A 16,338-nucleotide genomic window follows, 5' to 3' on the forward strand; every position below is an offset into this window, starting at 1 on the left:
TGTTAGAAGCTGCATATTAGTTTCTTTAAGTCCAGATGACATTGATTATTTTTTTTATCAGCAACTAGAATAACATTTACAATAAGCAAGACGCCAGGTATTAAAGGGGATGACAATGTGGCTATGTATTATAAGGAATCCAATATCCCCTAAGGTGCACAAAAATCATATTGCAAGTCACCTCAGAGTTCTGTGAGCCTATAAAGTAACTCTGCCTTTGGCCTTGTTCCTCTATAGTAGGTCAAGGAGCTCCTCCGAGACTTGCAATATCCATATGCTGTATGGTTGGGGGTACTTTAGCCCACAAATAATCTCTATGTAAGTAAAGAATGTCACAATGTGTCTCCTAGGCAAAGCGGTTTCAGTAAGAGTTTTCAGAGTTCAATAAAGTGTCTTTCCTAGAAGAGAGAAAACATTTTGTTTGGCGATGACCTTCGTTCCGGCGATGACCCAGTGGTGCAGGAGGGACCGAAAGGCCCTTATGAAGGACGATTATTCATGATTTGGTGATTTCTAGGTCGAGTGTCCGAGCCGGAGGAGCTGAACTTCAAAGCAGCTCCAGTCGGCTATAGTCTTGTTGCAAGGTTCCCACATGGTCCTGGGGTACAGGATCTGGCTTCTGTGGATGGGGGTCAGCTTGGGAAAACTCCAAGGGAGATGGTTGAAAACCTTGTGAAGTCACACTGGAGAGGAGCCAGCCATGGATGGACCCGTAGGCAAGTTCGGTTGTGCAGTTGCTCCCCAGTCTGGGAAGCCCCAGGACCAGCCAGGTCAAATGGATGCCACACTGTGGAATAGTTTTACAAAGGTGCAAAAGTGGGCTCTATCCTAGCCACGTGACTGCCAGAGAAGGATTACCTTAAACAATACATTATGGGGCACTTTTGGGGTGCCCCTTGCATAAGTACTGGTAAGGCACATCGCACAAAAACCAAGCCACACTCTCATTCAGGCTTTAGATCATGGGTGCACAACATACGGCTCGCCAAAGACTTTCCTAATGGAGGGCGGACCGCAAGCAGCATCGGCTGCCCTCCATTAGGAAAAGTCTTTGTTGTCTTACTGGCCGGACAAAACATTTGCCCTCGTTGGTTCAGTGCACACGAACCACGCAGCTCCTACGAGCCACGTAGTTCATGTGTGCTGCACAATGGAGGGCCAGCACTATGGCTGGCGTGGCCAGTAAGGCTTGATGCCGGAAGGCATTTCAGCCTTGCCCCGCCCACGCCAGCCGTAGTACCGGACCTCGCCAGCGTTCCAGCTAGCCTGCCTTCCAGCACGTCGTCCGGTAAGTACAGATTTTTTTGGGGGGCGGGGGATGTTTGTTTTTTTGTGTGTGTGTGTCTGATCTTTGTGCTGCTTGTATGTTGAGATGCGGGTGTGGGGTGTGGGTCGTGTCTGCCTGAATGTTTTTTTTTTGTGTGCAAGTGCAGTGTGTGTTGAGATGCGGGGGTGGGGTGTGTGTCGGGTCTGCCTGAATGAGTTTGTGTGCAAGTGCAGTATGTGTTGAGATGCTGGGGGGGGATGGGGAGGGTGGGGTCTGCCTGAATGTTTGTTGTTGTTGTGTGCACGTTCAGTGTATGTTGAGATGCGGGGGTCGGGTGTCTGGGTCTGTATGGGTGCATGCTTGTGAGTTTGTTTGGTGAGTTGGGTGGTTGGGGGGGTGTAGGTCTGTATGGATGCATGGTGTATGCTTGTGCGTTTGTATGGTGAGTTGGGGGTTTGGGTCTGTAAGGGTGCTTAGTGTATTGGTGTATGCTTGTGCCATGGTGTTTGGTTGAGGGGTGGGGACCATGGGGCATAGTGTTTGGTTGAGGGGTGGGAGACATGAGGCATAGTGTTTGGTTGAGGGGTGGGGGCCTTGGGGCATAGCGTTTGGGTGGGGTGGGGGTCATGGGGCATATTGTACGGTTGAGGGGTGGGGGTCATGGGGCATATTGTACGGTTGAGGGGTGGGGTCATGGGACATGGCGTTTGGTTGGGGAGTGGGCACCATGGGGCATAGTGTTTGGTGAGGGGTGGATGCCATGGGGCATAGTGTTTGGTTGAGGGGTGGGGGTCATGGGGCATATTGTACGGTTGAGGGGTGGGGGCCATTGGGCATAGCGTTTGGTTGGGGAGTGGGCACCATGGGGCATAGCGTTTGGTTGGTGAGGGGTGGATGCCATGGGGCATAGTGTTTGGTGAGGGGTGGATGCCATGGGGCATAGTGTTTGGTGAGGGGGTGGATGCCATGAGGCATATTGTACGGTTGAGGGGTGGGGGTCATGGGGAATGTTGTACGGTTGAGGGGTGGGGTCATGGGACATAGCGTTTGGTTGGGGAGTGGGCACCATGGGGCATAGTGTTTGGTTGAGGGGTGGGGGTCATGGGGCATATTGTACGGTTGAGGGTCATGGGGCATATTGTACGGTTGAGGGGTGGGTGCCATGAGGCATAGTGTTTGGTTGGGGTGGGGGTCATGGGGCATATTGTACGGTTGAGGTGGGGGTCATGGGGCATATTGTACGGTTGAGGGGTGGGCACCATGGGGCATAGCGTTTGGTTTGGTTGGGGTGGGGGTCATGGGGCATAGCGTTTGGTTGGGGAGTGGGCACCATGGGGCATAGTGTTTGGTTGAGGGGTGGGGGCCATGGGGCATAGTGTCGCACTCCAAGAGTGAACTCAATAATAAAGCTAAAACGGGCACACTTTTTGTGGAAACCTGACTCAACAAAGGCCATACTCCTCTTGGGCATCCCAAACAGCAAAGTATAGCAGACCAAAATAACGAAATGTCCAATCAAGGGTCAATAAAATATATATAATTTATTATTTTTCCATGTGTAAAATAAAAATTGGGGGTTGAAAAAGCCTCCCGCCATGCCTGCTGTGCCTACCGCCCCGCCCGCATTTACTTTTCGGCCCACTATAGCCATCATGTAAGGTACTTTCGGCCCTCTGTCAAAATCAGTTGTGCACCCCTGCTTTAGATTAAGCTGGCCTTGGAGAAAAAAAGTCTAAGACCCCAGAAACGGCAGAATAAAATCAAGGGGGGTTACTAATCTGGTGAAAGTGAACATTCTACCCAACAATGCTCTCCTGTGTGTAAATGGTAATGAGATGGATCAGGCATGCAGTGTTTTGCTGCAGGTAGACATACAGGTGTGGAGGAAAACTGAGGATGCCTTTTATACGTTGATGTCCCAACGTGGCTGCCTTATTTGGGGGCCTTTAGGCATCTGTGGGTCATATTTGAGCCTGTTTGGGCTTCAGCTTGGGTCGACAATTCTACAGAAAAGCTCCCTTCTGACATGCACTCGGTAAATATTAGTTTAAGACATTGATGTCTGGGTTCATAGTGACAAGCAAACTGTTGATCTTAAGCAAAAATGTTTATTCTGTATCCGGCACACGGTTCGACTCTCCTTGGTCCTTATGAAGGCTAAAGTGAACATACGTGAGAGAAGGTGTGCACGAGCATTATGTGCCCGATTAGTGCGTTTCCCAGGCGAGGAAGACCCAATAGCCAAGTTGAGTACAGCAGTCATTAGACACGGTCCATAGTGTTAATATTGACATTTTGAACCTTCATGGGTAGATGTAGCAATTGTAGGTATCATCCCAAAAATGCTTGGACATCATTCCGTGATTCGTAGCATTAGAATAAGAACAGTGTAATGCCCACACAAGGGGAGCGAAGAACGAGAGAGGATAATTACTTTAAAATGAGAAATTGGGTCCGTTTTGGCCCAATGCACAGTGCATAAATGAGCTCTCATGACATGGAGGACTCTATGGACCGTGTCTAATGACTGGTGTAACACACTTAAATAAATATTGTTCGCGTAAGATCAACAGAGTTCTTGTTGCTATGAACCAAGACGTCTAGTGTCTTAAACTAATACTTTCCCAGCGCATGTGAGATGGGTTCTTTTCTGTAGAATGGTTGAAACGTTACTTGTGACAGAAGGGCACTGTCCCACTTGAACCCCCACAATTTCACTATTGTAGTAGAATTTTGATGTCCCTTAGGGTAGGCGAGTAATAGTTGTTGGTCAACAGAAAAGAATGTGATGCTTAGTAGAATTCACAAACCAAGCATGACATCAAAGGCATTGCATAACGTTGCAGGTGGTGTTTAAAGTTGCAGGCTCCTATGTCCTAATGCTTCTTAGTACTCCATGCTCAGGCAACCTAAGGTGAGGTCTTAAGACTGGCAGGAGTGAAGTGGTGGTCCATGTAGCTAAGTACATGTATGATCGGTCCTGTCCTGCTCTAGGGTCCTGCTGGATGCTTTGCTCCCAATTGAGGACCAATGCGTTTTAATCACTTGGGTAGATTTGGCTACATTAACTCAAAGTAACCCAACTCAACAAGTTAGTCCTTGAAGATTCCAGGATAAGGTCATTTACCATCTTCCCCAAACACCAAAATAGTTTGCCACCTGACTTGATATTTTAGACATTACAAACCCACATTAAAGCAAAGTATATTTCTTGCTCTGTTTGTCTTGAACTATAGTGACTTTGTACAGTTTGGACTCAGTTATCAAGTTCCCAGCTACTTATTGCAGTGAGGCATCATACTGTTAATAAGCACCCCGGGGGGAAGGTGATTACCAATCAGGTAGCCAGGAAGACTGGTTAAATCCCACGGTAACTGCTGGGATCACTCTGCCACATGAGTGCCTCCCTGTGTGTCTGCCAGTTTTATTTGTGGCCCAGGCCTCCTCCCCTGCCCTTTACAATCGCCCCCTCCCATAGAACGTCACTTACCTGCTAGTCTGCTGCGGTGAGGAGTGCCGACGGGGTGCCAATTGCGATAAACCCCGCTCTCGGGGCGGTTAGGGCTGGCAAGAGCACTGAACCCTCTTGCAAGGCCTTCGCTGGGCTTGGCCTACCTGGCACTGTCTGGTGTTACTGACTGGGCCAGGATGCCTCCATAGCAGTGTTATTGATAAAATGTGCTCCATAAGCTCATTGTCAACTGACCTAGAGGTGATTGTTTCCCAGTCGGCTAGGTAACGGGTGGCAAGGGAAGCAAAATCATCATTTTTATTTTTTTTGCTTGAAGGAAACATAAGGGCTCTAGTCTAGTCATTGTGATCTGTTACTCCAGAATGCAATGTTGTCTATTTCCCCGATGCATAAATGTAGACCTTTCTTTTGCACTATGGTCATTCAAAGCCCTGTTTTTGTTTTCCCCTCCACTATGTCGACTATCGGAAGATCCTGATGTCTGATATTTTGCTGTTGTTTTTCTGCAGCAAACCGCCGATTGGAACAAGTATGACGACCGGCTGATGAAGGCAGCAGAGCGGGGTGATGTTGACAAAGTCTCCTCAATCCTCGCCAAGAAGGGGGTCAACCCCAGTAAGCTGGATCTGGAAGGGCGATCCGCGTGAGTACCTGAAAGGAGTGACCAATCATCAAGTAGACTATCAGTGCTGGTGGCAGGTTTCAGGATGAGCGGAAGGAGGAAATTATGCAAGACTCGAGCGTGAGGGTTGGTGTATTTAGGATGTTCAGGCCAAGAGATGTGAAGAAATAGGGATAAGGATTCAAGAGATTGCATAGAGAACAGAGGAGGGGGCCGGGACAGTGTCATGGTGGAGGGACGATGCAATGCTGAGGAGTCCTAGGGAATTGAAAAGAGGAAGGGGTTTAAACGAAGAGTCAAAAAGTGAAACCTACCCAGTGGGTACTGGGGGCTCCACATACATAAGTGTACTTAGAATTAAGGAAGTAGAGACCCAGGGGATTGGTTGGAGATCTCTGGGGATTATAATTTGGAGATGTGAAAGGAGCTGAAGAGGTGTGCCAAAAGTTAGTGAAGAAAAGTTATGAGGATGCTTTATTAAAGCTTATTACAAAAATATCCACATTGCACTGCAATCCCCACCTTCTCGGGACGAGGAAAACCAGAGACCAGCTATGAAACCCTGAGCACATCCCCGGAGAGGCCATCATTCACCCCCTGGAACTCTGTTGCCGGTGTGCAGGCCTATTTAAAGATGCCCGCCTACTCCGGGAATATGCGTGCCCGGATGGTTCGGGGTCTGAAGACCACAAACAAGACCGACATTGCGGAAGGCAGCCCTAAAGGCCATCTTCAGCAAGGTTGCACAAAAGCCCCCACTCCTCACGTCCCTGTCCATCTAGGGTGGTTCCGCAACAATCCTTTCGCTGCTGTACAGACCAAACCCTCTGGAGCCCAATCTAGGTGTTAAATGCACTGTCGGGCAGGATGAACACAACTAAAGGTGAACAACACACTTCAAAGAGCACCCCAGCTGAGAGGAGTGGCTTAGTGAGGGAAGCGATAATCCCTTTCTTGCATTCAGCTACAACAACAATGGCCACATAGCGGGGATAACCCCTACTTCAGCCTCCCCACCAAACACAGGAATACATAATCCACATTGTTTACACACATAACTAGACCGACACCGTTCTGATTGGAAAACACATGATCATTTTTTATTGGAAAACACATGGTGACTTTCTGGAGTCATCCGAACGGGCAGACCTAGCCCTGCTCAGGACACAATTATGCCTGGCCTAAGAAAACCTTTTTTTGGGTGGCTCTGCCAATCCTGTGTTACATAAATTCACTTTTAAAATCGGTGAGCGTCCTCTCTTCAGTGTTTCCGCTTTTGCGGGAACCGCCGCCCTGGTATACAACGGCCAGTTCTGTCACTCCCATATTGTTTCAGTGGAGCGAACGAGGCCACTGCATCAGTTGTTGAGTACCAACTGTCCCTAGTGGTATCAGTGCCCGTCTCACCTCATCCTGGCTGATGCAGCCAGTGGTTATAGCTCACGGGAAGACCGCAGTGTGCCTCCTTCTCTAGGACTCCCTTATAACTCCGCCTGTGACAGAAAACAATCATTAGATACATTGCCAGGAAACACCTAGAAACCAAGTAAACTTGTTATCAATACATGCCACAACCCTTTTTCTTATCCTCTTCATGCCATCCAAGTCTGGGAGGGAGGGACAGAGGGAGGGTGGCTGCTGGTGACTGTGCTGGAAAGAGGATTAACTCTCTCATCCCTGGCTCTTTATGTGCCCCCAGGCCAGGCTACGACTAGGCCCCTGGGGGCATGCCTAGTCCGCCCCCTGAGGCTAGGTGGCCAGATGGCGGGCCGCTATGCCAACTGCCCCTCTAGCACCCCCCTTGCATGGGCTGGGGTCACCTGCTTATCCCCCCCCCGAGCCCCCCCCCCCCCCCCCCCCCAACCACGCGAGGCAGCAGCACTTCAGGTATGATGTGGCATTTATAACGCGCCTATACACAAGTGTTTCAAGGCGCGAGGTGGGACTGTGCTCCTGATGCACTGTACACGAACACTCTGCCGCTTCTAGTTGGGGCCAGAATGAGCAGCTTCCCTTTATCCTGGATCCTCAATTTAGCTGACAGCCAGACTGAGGTCTAAAATGCCAAGCGTGAAAGTGCCTGCCTAATTTCCTGCCACACCCTCCTTCTCTCGCATCTCAGTAAGGAAAGGGCAAAATACTCCTCTCCTCCTTCAGCGTCCCCTTCCTCGGGTCTGAGCATCCCATTCTTTGATCGCCCCTTCGCCTTGACTGCCATTGCTTACAACCGCTTGACTGTTGGATTGTCTTCTCAGTTGTGTGTAACTTGTGGGCCCAGTTTTGTGACTCCCTACCTGGTGTCTGACAGAAAAAACGGATTTGTCTAGGATTCTGAAAAATGTCTGCCTCTCGTTTGCTTGTGCATTCTTTAGGGTAGTTACTGGTATCCCCAGCAGTGTACAGGCAGCCCTCAAAAGCACCAAGTACACAAAGAGGCAAGCTAATGCATTTTTTAAAATGCTACACGCACCGCCCAGACGGCCTCCTGGCGCTCAGGTGGGGCCTTTAAATTAGTACAGTATACCCCGATGTGATGGTTTGCAAAATCGTCTGAAGGAGAAAAGTCTTCAGGTTTTTTCTGGAGAGCCATGTAGAGTGATGGTTATTAGTGGCCGATGGTTTCGGCGTTCTGTTGCACTGAGCGAGCAAGCTATTGCGCCTTGTCTTGCTCTGAGGAATCTTGCAAACGCCATTTTATATTTGCTGTATTCAACACTCCGTCATGGCAATTTGCCTTGGCAATTTGCCTTGGATGTTTTTCTGCAATAATATGGCAAAGTTTTTCTAATGGCGCAAAGCACATACATATTCTTTTTATTTTATCAAAAAGGTTTATTTAACCTTCAAACACTTTAACAATGACAATTCAAAAATACAAAAGGACATTAATTTATAATATAATTCCTGACCATTACCATACATATATTGCCTTAAACTTTGCGGGGTCTGCCATTAGTGACGCATGGTGAAATCTTGGCACATATCTAATAACATATATACAAATTCTGTGTCCTTTGCATTCCTCTGAGAGATTCCATGATATGCACTTTTGGCAAAATCCAGGTGGTACAGAACCAGCTAAATGATCTCCTCCTTTGTACGAGGGATGTTCGCCAACAACAAAATAAGCAATGCTGTGAATGTTAATATGTTAATGGGTTAATTGGAGCTGCAAAAGCCCTACTGGAGTGATGCACATGTCTTAGCCAAGCAAACCCAACAGTTTTGGCTTGTGACTAGTATTGACTAGACATTTGCCAGGCACTGCCAACATATACCCAGGTACTTGCCCGATTTTGCAGCTGCTACTATTAATGTAAAGGTAGTACCATTATGGCTGAGGCTGGCAAATGCAAACCGGGGCAAAAAAAAAAGCCGGGGCATGGATGCTTGTTCTCACTCCCGACCCCACATAAATATTTGCCCCTCAGAAGATAACTCTGGGGACGGACGTTTTCCATAATGTTACATGCGAAGTATAAAAGGAGCATCACTTTTAATACTAAACAGCTGCTTTTAAATGTTCCCTGATTTCCTGCAGAGTACACTCTTAACACGCGACTTCGGAGCTGCTTGATCAGCCGCTTACGTGGTTTAGTGGAGAAGTATTTTGCCCATAATACTAGCTCGGTTTGAGTCCCTATTTGGTAGCTTAGCACAAATTCATTGAAATGCATGTTTTCCTGCATGCGATACCCGGGGAGCCGCTTTTCGCCGGATCCGGGAAAATCCGACCCAATAGCCAGCATCGGTGCCACTGCTCTGATGCTCGTCTTGAGCAAGGTTTGATTTCACCGGACTGCGGCCTGGAAAGCGGGTTCCCACATCTGTTCAATACTTGACGTCTTGAGAACGGTTTAGCATCTGCAATGTATCTACTCTTGGACAAACTACGTGCAAAAAAAGCAGACTTAAAAAAATGTTTTATATTTCAAACCTTTTTTTTGCATTTTACAATGTCAGAGCAGTGGAAAGTCGGTTTTTGTAGCCAATGTATTTTAATGTAACTTTTGAAGTCTGATTGCTCTGTGGTAGTCAGCAATATCTGAGTTATCGTGCAGTTGGCCAGCTGGCAGCTGTTTCCAGTAAAGGGCCTACTGTTCTTCAGAGCTTCGTCTATGGGTTTGAGTGTGACATTTAAGCATCTTAAGCTCCTGTGCTCACTTCGGTCTCTTGCACAGTGGCTGCTGAAGTCTGCTGGCGCGGGTTGCGGCGCCCTCTTCCATCCCCGTTCTCCACCAGTGCATTGAGTCCTTGGCTGTTTAAATGAAGCAGAGGATTGTCTTTCTTAAATGCAAGTGGGATACCACGCACAGTGGCAGCAGGGGAACAGAAAATGTGGGAGTCGCCCCTGCGAACCATGTTGAGGTGTCCTGTCTCTGTACCCCCCAAAGCTCAACCAACAAGCATGAGCCGGATCACACTCTGGGCTAGCCTGGACTGTCACGCATGTCAGTGTGCATGATAATGATGCTGCTGCACACAGCGCAGTGCACTAGGTGAAAGATGGGAAGTATGCTGTGACTGGCCCAAGGTGCCCAAAACCCCTGTGCGTGGCCATTATTATGCACAGTATTACCATCATAAGAACCTGTTTATGCTTCCTCTGCAAACATATCCCAGGATACCCATGTTCAAACGCCTTTGCCCTTCTTGCCAGTAAAAATGCCCTTCCACAGGAAGAACGTGATATTGCTGGCTGCACAAATGCTTTCCTCCCACAACCATGTAAGAATACTCTTCATGTTGACTTTGCCCGTAAAGCGGTAAAACATGCAATGCCACAATACGGAAAAATGTCCTTGCCGGCTGCACAAATGCTCCCCACCCCATCTAAGAACACACATTTTTTTTGCCCATGTCCAGGCTGGCTGCCCCATTGTTATATAAACCCTCCAGCCCCTCCACCTGCAATAGCACTCCAGTTGGCTTTGCCCATGAATGCCAGTAACACTTATTTAATTGTAGGAAAAGGTACGTGTGCTCCAATGCCCACTGCCTGGGCGCCAGCCTCGCATGCCTACATGCATACCCATTCACCTACCAGTTGCTTACGCAAACAACCTTTCTCTCTCAATCATTACCACGTGCACCCACAGCATGTACACAGCATTCTCATTCACAGGTGCACGACCCTCCACGCATACGCACGCCATTCGCGCTGAACTCTCAGTCATATGTGCCCTTGCCCCTTGCACAGACACTCTTGCATGCATACGCCCTTGCACACATGCGCGCACAGACGGGCCCACTCTTTCCTGAACGTTATGCAACGTGCTCCGAGTGACTCGATGCTCCTCTCCAGGCAAGCATCTGGCTCCAATGTTCTATGCTCAGAGGAACTAGTAAGCGGGGAGAACTTTCTGGTTCCTGACCTGTGCCATTGAGCCAGAGCGCCTCCATTTCGCACTGCAACCGCTGCTCGCACTAGTTTCTTTCTGAAGTCCGTGCTGTGGGCCCCCCCCCTGTAACATGGGGGTGGACCCCCGACACCACAGGGAGACGGGGGACGGTCCATGGTCCAGGCAAGAGACTGGACCCTACTGCTTATCTGGTGGTACAATCATCTATCAGCTGTCATTCAGCCCATTGCCAGTGCCTCCATTCTGTCCCATGGGTGAGAGCTCAATTGCGACTCTTTACATGCGTGCCCCATCTCGCAAGAGAGGGCCCCCTAGTGAGAAGGGCAGTGCACTGGGCCTGTATATTTAATGTTTAGTCTCTGCTCGTTGATCCAGGTGAGCCAGGCGGCCCAGGTGCTGTCTGGTCGAACGACTGGCTTGAGACCGTCCCCAGTTTTGAGCAAGTGCCTGCTTCAAACACAGGCTGTGCCCTGGCAGCCCTGCGTGCTCGTCTTAGTCCAAAAACCAGGGTGCCTTAGAGAGACTGATGGGAGGGGCCACTGCTCTTTACATCCTGATTGCAGTTCTGGCAGAAATTGAGGTGTACCCTCACAGGCCGCATGCAGTTAAACTTTCTTCCATCCCACCCCCATCAGAACAGTAGCCACAAAAATAATAATTAGTTTTTTATATAGCGCTTTAATCTTAAGTGCTTTACATAGGACATACTTCCATACATTGCTATTATTACCCAATGGAAACTGGTATTCCTTTATCGACTTCAGAAGGATGAAAGGCTGAGTTTACCTTGCCAGGATTTGAGCTTGCGACCTGCAGATCAAACACAAATCACAGCACCTGGCCCTCAAAAACACAGACCATTCCCTCCAGCTCCTTATGCAACCGACACCTTGAATGTTCGCTGAATATGTGTAGCACACCAGATACGATATTGTATTGGGAGTATTTATTTTTGAACATGGTTGTCTCTGGAGGATAGCTCAGGGCCAACGTGCTCGCCTTGGAAGCAAGACAACACAGAGCACAGGTTTGATACCGGGGTCGTGCTTAGAAATCTCTGGGTATTAAGCACGATATAAATAACCGATAATATAACACTTAAATATGTATTTTGCTGCAGACTACACATTCAGGAGTTTTTCAGATCTTTACTTGCAAGTTCCCTGAGTCTGCCTTATACTGATGTACATGTGAAATATTCCGCCATAGGCCTGACGAGGTTGATATGAAATTTGACAGCCCTCTATAAATGCTAACCTATGTGTGATATATGGGACCAGAGAAGAGGAGATGGTGAGCAAACACTGATCACACACCCGAAAAACTGATGTAATATCTGCAGATTCTTTAAAAAAAGACCTTGAAACTTTATTATTGCAAATAACCTGAATCAGAGAGTAGTTGGTATGTACCTCTGTCCACTTTATACAGACGTGTATATATAACGTTACCATATTAGTCGCTCCATGCATGAACATAGCTTGGCTATAGTTCTTGAGTCGTTTGTCAGAGGGAGAACAAATCCTTTTATCAGGGACGACACATTTAATCAAGGTGACTATTAAGTATTTTGTAGTTCTCATTAAATGACACTTTAAGAAAATCTTTAAAGGGTCACTGTGGACACACATGACACAAAGATTCATTTAATATTGCTGTTAACAAGCTGCACTTTGGGCAAGAAGACACGGGTCCAAACCTGGAATATTCAAAATTAAAAGTGCGCACCTTTTATTTTGCAGTACCTGTTCCACACAAATGGCAGGCCATTTCTATTCCCGAAACCGGATTGTGCATGCCCATTCGAGTAGCATGGCGGCCATCGGAAATGCAGAAAAATGCTCCTCACCATTCTGTCTGGTGGCCCCTGAGGCTCGGGGATCAATCTTACTGGGACTTTCTAGGGCTGCTCCCATTTCCCACAAGTGCCCCAGCAAACGATTGCATTTCTACCTTCAGTTAACGTTTGCAGATTTAAAAGGCTCGTGGGATCCCCGTTCAGGAAGGTGTCGCGGAGAGTGCATTGGAGGCCACTTCTTTGTGTGGAAGTTTGTAGGCATGGCACTTGATCGAGAATTCATGGTTTAGTCCATTCTATTCGGCGAGCTATGCACCCACTACCCGGCCGGCCTCAACCCCAGTCGGCAAAGTTCAAGTTAAAGATGGGGACATCATTGCTACAATAATCTTGCAGCCATTATTTTGTTGGCTGGAGCTTAGCCTTAACTCAGCCCAGCCCTAAGCAAGAATTCTCTGGCTACAGCACTTCTGTCTGTTTGCAAGGGGAATTCACTTTTATTTGGTACCACTAGTAAGTTCTCCATTTACCTTTTTTAAATTCTCACTCCCTTTAATGAGCAATGGCAGTGCAGCAGCCCTGTCCATTCTCACCTCTTGCGTGGATGGAGACAACGCTAGTAGCATCCTTAAGGATCTCTAGTAGGTGATCTGTTGTCCCAAGTCGGGGATCGAGAGGAGCCAGCTGCCAGAGTAAGAAAACTACTGACTTGTAGAAACTCTGGGTCTTTTGCCCTGTTCTCCTTTCTTTTACTGGCACCAAATTTCTGTAGCCGTTGAGACGCAAAGGGTGGCCTCCCAAATACGCACACTTTGTCCACCATCACAAAGGAAAACGTTTTGCTGGAAGAACCCTGCATTCTCGGTGGAAACCTTTCCTGACCAACCATTGCTTCGAGGCTGACAACTTATGTTCAGACTAGTTCCGATGACTTGCTTCTTTTGATCAACCTAAAGCCCCAATGCAGGCCTTCCTGGGCAGACCCCTCGTACTCTGGTTTGTCTTTTGATAGCTTACACCAAGGGATTGGGGCTTGATTTCCTAGTTTGGCCTCCTCTAGGAGATGTAATGCTGTTCTAAGTATTAGGGGTAAAATGAGCTAAGCAGACACACATTTTATTTCTACTTCCTTTACAAAATCTATCGCTTCTATGACGGCCCCAAATCAGTGGAATTTCCCTTAGAGCTTGTCTGGCATCCATCCCCTTTTCAAGACCTGATAGAAGCATAGTACTCTGTTGGGGAGCCGCATGGACCTTCCCTAATGCTTCCTGCTTACATTACTTTCTTTTTAGTTCTTAGCAGTTTGTTTGAAGTTTACCGCTGTGGCACATCCTCTGCTACTTAATCATTTTCCAGTGTTTGCTTTTAGGTTACCATTATTTGTCAATTTCAAGTAGCCACTTCAAAAAGTTGCTTTGGTTTATGTAACACTGACTGGTAGAGAACTGCGAGGAAAGCCGCCAGACCAGATTTCCATTCCCATGGCTTACTGTAGTCTCCCATGAAGTGGCAACGTGTGGTCGGGTTTATGGGTTTACTGTCCTCAGTTTAGCGTGGAGATTGAAGCTTGGTTAGGAGTGGCTGTTTCTCACACAGTGGAAATGCTAGTTAATAAAGGAGAACCACAAACCTGGTGCTTTTCAGACAGAAAAAGTTTAACCCATCACCCATAATTTGCATGAACGATTTCAAAACCCACCAGAGGAAGAAGGGTAACTATTCAAATTACTGCCTACAGGTTAAGTATTGCAAATAAGGGATTTTCAATCTGCTATGGACCAGTCCCCCTGTGTCCTGAGGTTGAATTTGTGACATTCAAGGACAGAGTATCATAGCTGCTTAAAGCTAGCGTAAAGAGGCGTCCTCACTTGAAGCCTGTTTTAATTTGGGCTTGCAGGCTCTAGAATTAACCAAGCCAAGAGAAATTGACAATCCGTCAAATAACACATTCCTATTGAACAAAGTGGAACATTACAGAGCAGCACATATGAAACCTTCTTCGTCTCCCCAGTGTCAGGATATTGAAAATCGCTAACGCTACCTAGGGCTCCTGGCCCTCCACCTGTACCACTCCCTGATATTCCAAAGATCGAGAAAACTTGTTTGTTACTGAAAGTTGGCAAAATCATTTGTTTTCTGATTCTCATATTGTGTCTGTATTTCTGATTCACGCACCATTGTGATAAATGTTTGAGCCTGCTCCTCTTAACCACTGGAAGTGACTTTCAGTAGCATTCAATCCGTTTTCTCGCTCTTATGATCACCTTACCTCTCTCTCTGTGCCCTTCTCTCTCTCCCCCTCGCTCGTTCCCTCGCCCTCTTCTCTTTTTCTTTTCCTCTGTAGAGGAGACTACATGGGCCAATGAGTAGATCTACTGGTGGAAGGGAAGTAAAGGAGAAATGTAAAGAATAAATCATTTTTATTTGAATTTATTAATGAATCAGAGAAACCAATACATTTTTGACACAATGCTTACAATGATTTAACATTTGATAACCGAACAGAGGACATTGGTCCTTTATAATGGAGGGAAATAATATAACTTGGAGACCAGATGATGGATGAGAAGGTGGCCACCTAAAACCAGTGATGAGGACGAGCTAACAAAGGAGCGTGATGGTGGATAAGTGCTGGTATCAGGATGAAGGGGATAATGAAAAGCGTTGTAGTGATGTTAGTGCGGGTAGGGAGAGAGAGGAAAGCATGGGTGATGGAGTATCAGAGTTTGCTAAGAAACAGATTCGTCAAAGAGGCGGTGGGCTTTGAGGTTGGATTCAAATAGGAGTAGAGTTGGAGAGGTACGTACGGAGAGGAAGAGCATTGCAGAGAAGAGGAGCTAGGAGAGGGAGGGAGGGAGCGGAAAACGAGAGAGAGTGCAGGGAGCACTGGTAGTGGCAAGGAGGTGAGCCGAGGGTGATCGTAGCAATCTAGGGAGAGAATAGGAAATGGGATGAACAGATAGGGTGGTGCAACCCCATGGATAGTTTTGAAGAGGATGCAAGTCCATGGATAGTTTTGAAGAGGATGCAAGTCCATGGATAGTTTTGAAGAGGATGCAAGTCCTTGGATAGTTTTGAAGAGGATGCAAGTCCTTGGATAGTTTTGAAGAGGATGCAAGTCCTTGGATAGTTTTGAAGAGGATGCAAGTCCGTGGATAGTTTTGAAGAGGATGCAAGTCCATGGATAGTTATGAAGATGAAGAGTTTATACTTGCTCCTTTTGTTCCATAGAAAGCCAGCCAATCTGGTGACTGGCAATAGCAGAGTGGTAAAGCGAGGAAGGTTGAAAAGTGAGCAGATGGTGAAATTGATGTTTGTCTGGAGGTGGAAATGCATAGATAGCAAGTCCCGGAGCAGACTGTCACAGTAATCGGATCTAGAAAGAATTAGGGACAAGATACATTGTGTAGTATTGAAGGGAAGAAGAGGTTGAGGTTGAGTCTGGCAGCAGTGGCAGAATTAGAAATGAAGAGTGAGAAGTTGTGTGGTGGGTTGAAGAGGATATCAAGGTTACGGGTGGAAGCAGAGTAAGGAAGGTAGCTGTGAGAGAAGAGAAGCTGCAGGGGAAAGGAAGAGTTGACCAGTTTGGCCGGGAAGTAGATAACTTCAGTCTTGGTGGAGTTGAACATGAGTGGGATGCCATGCAGTAGTTGATGGGCGAGAGACAGTTGGACATTTTAGACAATAGCTCGTCGGATAAGGAGGGAAAAGAGGATATTAAATACTGCAGCAGAACAACGTAGGGTGATAGGGGACTTTCTTTTCTGGAAACCTCAGAGAAGAAGGAAAGGAGGGGAAACCCTCAAATGAAAA

The 16,338-nt window shown here is 47.3% G+C and overlaps 1 protein-coding gene across 6 annotated transcripts in view; it reads left to right on the forward strand.

Annotated features, from left to right (window-relative positions):
- Window positions 1-16,338, forward strand: part of UACA (uveal autoantigen with coiled-coil domains and ankyrin repeats) — a 523,730-nt gene that overhangs the window by 235,210 nt on the left and 272,182 nt on the right. For all 6 annotated transcript variants that reach the window (XM_069624208.1, XM_069624210.1, XM_069624213.1 and 3 more), the window contains exon 2: window positions 5,249-5,382. In XM_069624208.1, coding sequence (XP_069480309.1) covers window positions 5,249-5,382 — 134 coding nt within the window. The remainder of the gene's footprint in view (window positions 1-5,248; window positions 5,383-16,338) is intronic.

The sequence above is a fragment of the Ambystoma mexicanum genome, chromosome 11, assembly GCF_040938575.1.
Source record: "Ambystoma mexicanum isolate Mex_15411 chromosome 11, UKY_AmexF1_1, whole genome shotgun sequence".
Classification (NCBI taxonomy): domain Eukaryota; kingdom Metazoa; phylum Chordata; class Amphibia; order Caudata; family Ambystomatidae; genus Ambystoma; species Ambystoma mexicanum.